This window comes from Rutidosis leptorrhynchoides, chromosome 3 (assembly GCF_046630445.1).
Source record: "Rutidosis leptorrhynchoides isolate AG116_Rl617_1_P2 chromosome 3, CSIRO_AGI_Rlap_v1, whole genome shotgun sequence".
NCBI lineage: Eukaryota > Viridiplantae > Streptophyta > Magnoliopsida > Asterales > Asteraceae > Rutidosis > Rutidosis leptorrhynchoides.
This window is the reverse complement of record NC_092335.1, coordinates 439,798,241-439,804,713: the sequence shown is the minus strand read 5'-3', so window position 1 is coordinate 439,804,713 and position 6,473 is coordinate 439,798,241. Positions and strand designations below refer to the sequence as shown.

General features: G+C 32.0%; 1 protein-coding gene across 1 annotated transcript; it reads right to left on the bottom strand.

Annotated features, from left to right (window-relative positions):
• Positions 1-4,334: 4,334 nt before the first annotated feature.
• On the bottom strand, positions 4,335-5,939 carry LOC139901509 (uncharacterized). Its single transcript, XM_071884212.1, has one exon. The coding sequence runs from the start codon at positions 5,937-5,939 to the stop codon at positions 4,335-4,337; it is 1,605 nt and encodes a 534-aa protein (XP_071740313.1).
• Between the last annotated feature and the right edge of the window lie 534 nt (positions 5,940-6,473).

Below are 6,473 nucleotides of genomic sequence, written 5' to 3'. Positions count from 1 at the left end.
TACATAAACCAAGTTACAAAACAACTACTCAAGAACACACCAACAAAACTTCCAAGTTTGCTAGTTTTTTACTTCCAATCTTGCAAATCCACTTTAAGTGATCATCCAACCTCAAGAAATATTTGTTGTTTACAGTAGGTTATCATTCTAATTCAAGGTAATACTCATATTCAAACTTTGATTCAATTTCTATAACTATAACAATCTTATTTCGAGTGGAAATCTTACTTGAACTTGTTTTCGTGTCATGATTCTGCTTCAAGAACTTTCAAGCCATCCAAGGATCCTTTGAAGCTAGATCTATTTTTTCTCATTTCCAGTAGGTTTATTCACAAAACTTGAGGTAGAAATGATGTTCATAACATCATTCGAATCATATATATAAAACTATCTTATTCGAAGGTTTAAACTTGTAATCACTAGAACATAGTTTAGTTAATTCTAAACTTGTTCGCAAACAAAGTTAATCCTTCTAACTTGACTTTTAAAATCAACTAGACACATGTTCTATATCTATATGATATGCTAACTTAATGATTTAAAACCTTAAAACACGAAAAACACCGTAAAACCGGACATACGCCGTCGTAGTAACACCACGGGCTGTTTTGGGTTAGTTAATTAAAAACTATGATAAACTTTGATTTAAAAGCTATTCTTCTGGAAAAATGATTTTTATTATGAACATGAAACTATATCCAAAAATCATGGTTAAACTCAAAGTGGAAGTATGTTTTCCAAAATGGTCATCTAGACGTCGTTCTTTCGACTAAAATGACTACCTTTACAAAAATGACTTGTAACCTGTATTTCCGACTATAAACTTATACTTTTTCTGTTTAGATTCATAAACTTAAGTTCAATATGAAACCATAGCAATTTGAATCACTCAAAACGGATTTAAAACGAAGAAGTTATGGGTAAAACAAGATTGGATAATTTTGCTTGTTGTAGCTACGTGAAATTTGTAACAAATCTATACAAATCATAACTTAACCAACTTATTTTGTATTATACATGTATTCTAACATATATTATGTAATCTTGGGATACCATAGACACGTATACAATGTTTTGACATATCATATCGACCCATCTATATATATTATTTGGAACAACCATAGACACTCTATATGCAGTAATGTTTGAGTTAGCTATACAGGGTTGAGGTTGATTCCAAAATAATATATATACTTTGAGTTGTGATCGAGTCTGAGACTTGTAGACACTGGGTCGTGGATTGATTCGAGATAATATATATATATATTGATTTATTTCTGTACATCTAACTGTGGACAACTAGTTGTAGGTTACTAACGAGGACTGCTGACTTAATAAACTTAAATCGTTAAAACGTAATAAAAATGTTGTGAATGTATTTTGATCATACTTTGATATATATGTACATATTTGTTATAGGTTCGTGAATCGACCAGTGACCAAGTCTTATTTCCGACGAAGGAAAAATCTGTGAAAGTGAGTTATAGTCCCACTTTTAAAATCTGATATTTTCGGGATGAGAATACATGCAGTTTTATAAATGTTTTACGAAATAGACACAAGCAATTGAAACTACATTATATGGGTAAATGATCGAAGCCGAATATGCCCCTTTTTGCTTGGTAGCCTAAGAATTAGTAAACCGATCTACTAATTGACGCGAATCAAAGTACCGGATGCTTTAGTACTTCGAATTCGTTTTTATCATGTCCGAAGGATGTCCCGAAATGATGGGGATATTCTTATATGCATCTTGTTAATGTCGGTTACCAGGTGTTCACCATATGAATGATTTTTATCTCTATGTATGGGATGTATATTGAAATATGAAATCTTGTGGTCTATTATTACGATTTGATATATATATAGGTTAAACCTATAACTCACCAACATTTTTGTTGACGTTTAAAGCATGTTTATTTTCAGGTAATTATTAAGAGCTTCCGCTGTTGCATGTTAAAATATGGACAAGATTCGGTGTCAGCATGCTTGTATAATATTGTTTAAAACTGCATTCGAGATTTACTTTGTTGTAACATATTAATATTGTAAACCAATATGTATTGGTCGAGTGTAAGTGTAATATTTTTAGATTATCATTTCTTGATAATCTAGGTCGTGTCCTTTTAATCTTCTCGATAAAATAAAGGTTATGGTTTGTTTTAAAAACGAATGCAGTCTTTGAAAAACGTCTTGATAAAATAAAGGTCAAAACCTCGCAAAGAAATCAATTAATATGAAACGTTTATAATCGATATGAATGGGACATTTCAACAACAGCCGATGGTGGTGGTAGATGATGAAGATCCATAGTTTGAATGCAATGAAGAAGGTGAAGACGGCAATGCAAGATGATGATAAGGATGAAAAAAGAGACCATTTGATTGTGAGCTATTGCGTTTCAATTGTTAAAATATTAGTGCAATCTAATTAAATGGATTCTATTGTCACAAGATATATCTTGTACAGATTTTTGCATATCTCTAAGATATCTTGCATTTAATATAGAGATTTTGCATATCTTTAAGATATCTTGCATTTAATATAGAGATTATAGGATATCTCTTTTATATCTAGCATTTAATGTTTCTTAGGTATAGTTGGTTTGCATTTATTATGCATTTAATATTTCTCTTGTATTTAAAGAGGTAGTATGTAACATTTGAAAATAAGGAAAACCATTTACAATACACTTCAAGTTTGTACATTCTTTGTTCATATTTTGTTTACTAAACTTCTATTCTAGCAAGTTATTAATTATTTTTTCAATTTCAAAGATGGTTCTAAAAATCGCAAATGGATTGGTCTAAATTTGAATAACAAAACAGCAGCAACAGAGTAATTAAATATTGTCGAGACTCTGGTCTTTTCTAAAAAACACAGTGTACGTGTGCATTGATCATATTAGACAGGATCATAAAGTAACAAAAATAAATTATTAATAACAATGACATAAATTGGAAACACTGACAGAAAATTAAATAATTAATCATCGTTATCGTTATAGTTATCAAAATAAAATAAAGGAGAAGAAGAAAGAAGGAAACCTGGAGGCCAGTGAGGAATTGGTGAAGGAAGACAGAAATAATGAAGAGGAGGAATCAAATTGGTTGTTGAGACTCAGCTTCGACATGATTACGTAATTGTCTTGGGCCCTTAAAATTATTGGCCTTGAGTAGTTCATTACTCGGTTCTTGCATTGGACCGGGCCTGGTTATTTTGTTACTACTATACCCCATCTCTATAGATGTTTCTCATTTTTGTGATTGTTCGTTTCAATTATATGGTAATGTATTATATTTAGTTTTTTATTTAAAGGGACTAGTAGTAGTTAACAGATTTGACTGATAGCTAGTATTTTTTTAGGTGCATACCATGTGCTTGATGATATGTCCCAGTTTTAGATGTCTCTTTAACTTGATTCTATATATTTTTGTCTTATTTCAGTGAGTGAATTGAATGTCATCTTCATACATTTTTAAAAAAAAAATTGTGTTGAAGATTGGACTTTTGTGCCACATTCGTGTCCTGTGTAATGATGTACTATTGGTTTACATGTTTGATTGAATATCACAAAGAAAATTCAAACTAAAGCAGAATCGACTATAAAGAAATCAAAATGAGCTTTTGGATCAATAGCTTCAACAAGTACATAATTCATTTTTCATTTCAAACACCTTTTACAAATTTTTTTAACATCAGTGGCATAGTTTTTGGAATTTTGAATTCAAGGTCTTTAATCCTAAAAGTCAAATTGTGGATCCAGGTGGAGAAAAATAGAAAGTATGGTAAAAAGATCTTCTCAAATGATGTTCATCTGGCGGTGCTAGAGAGATATTTAAGAATATGTTAGCCAATGAATCAACAACAGCTGCAACAATTTATGTTCAATTCTATACAGTTTAGAATTATAGAATTTTGAAAACTTGTGTACAATATTATGCAATTTAATGAAAACTGCTTGATTGTACTTTCTAGATCCTAGTTTAGTCATTCATATGGATTGGAAAGGATAAAAAAGAACTAATAATAAAAAACCAACATCATGTACTAACAGCAGCCTCTGTATTAGACTACATAATATTATGCAACAATCATTAAAAAGTATATAGACTCATAAAAAACTTAAGTACTGCCTTATTTATATAGGCAAAACAACTTATATTGAAAACCATTCCCATGACGTGTACATCAATATCTCTAAAAAGGATTTAAGAACAAAATGTAAAATAACAAATTTAGAAAAGAAAAAAGAAAACAAAACGTCACACATTAGCACTCAAAAGTACTGCCTATTTTGAAGTCGAGATGATACATAGAACGTACCCAAGTATCTATTGAGTAAACCATTCGAGTTTGAAGTCAACGGAAGAAGGCTGACTTGGGTCAATAAAAGTTTTCCAAGATCGTAATGTAACATCTTCCCATCTTTCATTACCAGAACTTCGCATTTGAACATTTTTGAGATCCCTCTTTTTCTTATTTTTGAGAATGCCCCTTACCATTAGATCAGAGAAGAGCCTGTTATCGCTGTTGGCTTTCACTACCACTAGTTCAACCATTAAGCCACTCGGATGGCAAACAGGAAAAAACAAATCATAATATAGTGTGTGTTTCCACACGTGTTCATTAGTTTCAATATGAAGTTGTTTCACGTTTGTTGCCGGATTCAAGAACCTTGTTCTCATATTCTTAACACTTGTGTCGTCCCATGTCAGTAATGTATCATTACTAGTTCCGCGTATATATATGTCAAACGTGCTTGATAAATTGAGTACTTCCCTCAATTTGAGAAAAAATGAGAGATCCATTGGTTTGATCAAGTTGATTTTAAGATCAATTTGCTTTGGAGCAACGACTGGAAACAAGAGAGTTCGTATCTTAGCACTCTCATAAGAAAAGTAAAGTAAGTTCGGAGCATCAACTTGTACGTCATTACGGCTGTAATCATCCAACTTTAGGGTTAGCCTCTTGAGAGTAGCATTAGTGATAACCAAGTCCTTATACTTCCCCCAATACCTAACTCCAACGTCCAAATCAGCGAGGAAAGGAAATTTCGACTTGATCATATCGGTAAATTCATTATTCCAAATAAGTAATCCATGTATCTGAAGATGTGTCACTCTTGCTGCTACTTGATCCATGTGGCTCAAAGGTAGTAGAGGCTTATTAACCCGGTAACGAAAAATACTAAGACTTGGGACATTATCAATTTCGAAAACAAAATCACACGACGGGCTTATCTCCAATTCTGTAAGACAAGGAAGATCTTTAACCTTAACACAATCTTCTTCATTCAAATGTATCTTCAATTCGATAAGACGAGAAAGATCGTTAACGTTAACGGTCTTCAAGCCTATGCAATGACAGAGTTGAATCTTCTCAAGCAATGTACAAGTAGACAATAAGTTGTTAAATAACTCTTCACTTATATTCACTTTTATCAACTTGAGTACACATAGGGACACACACTTGATCATGTTGTTTTTGCAGATCCAAAGGGGTCTGGTGATGGTGATGGTGGAGCTATATATACTACTAATAGAATAAGCTTCATTTATTACATTGATCATAGTGAGATTTTCACATGAGAATATCTCTTTCGGCACACTGAAAGAATTAATATAAGGATTCAAACAAAGGGAAAGCTCCTTAAGGCAACTTTTAGAAGTTACTTGTTGAATCCAACGTGTTAGGGGAGCTGTATCATAGGAAAAAATATCCATTCGGATATCTAAAGATTGTATTGGTAAGTTGAGACGTTGATACCTTTCAAGAGTATTTTCAATTTTAAGCTTGGTATTGTGAAACTTGAGGTGTGGGGTTGTATTCCAAGCATGTAGCCATGACTTGGACAAGATGCAAGTAGCAGCAGCTTCTTTCTTGGACAATAAAGATTGTATTCGGTGAATCAACTCGGCAGGTAACTCGGATTCCATCTTCTTCGCATAGAAAACCAACAAATGCACCAACCAAACTACAATAAATTAAATTGCTTCAAAGTTATAAAACAGAACAAGTTATAATTTTTTTTTTTTGAAAAGCAAGTAAACAAGTTATAATTTAATTTCTTGTTTGCCGTAAAAGGAAGTTATTGACGAATGTATTGTATGAGAGTTGAACAAATGTATCGGCCGTGTATACCCTAGATAAATACGATATCTTCCATTCGCTAAATTAAGCACGTACTAGATGCTAGGGAAGCCCAAACGCTCAACGTGATCAAGAGCCCAACTGGCTGAACATTATCAAGAAATTAAACACAAGAAGCCCACTACAAACAACTAAATATAACTCTAACGTGAAAATAAAACTTTTCTTTTCCATATAAAAATAACTAAATATTTATTTTTTATATTTATGAAAGGCAAGGTGTTGACATTGAATACTCTCAAATACACTTTTTTAAAAATTTTATTACATTTTACGCTTTTTAAAAAAAAATTGTATGAATACACTGCCAGTTCGAACAA

Bases quoted from the DNA above. Each gene is read 5' to 3' on its own strand.
- LOC139901509 (XM_071884212.1), bottom strand. From the start codon at position 5,939: ATGGAATCCGAGTTACCTGCCGAGTTGATTCACCGAATACAATCTTTA.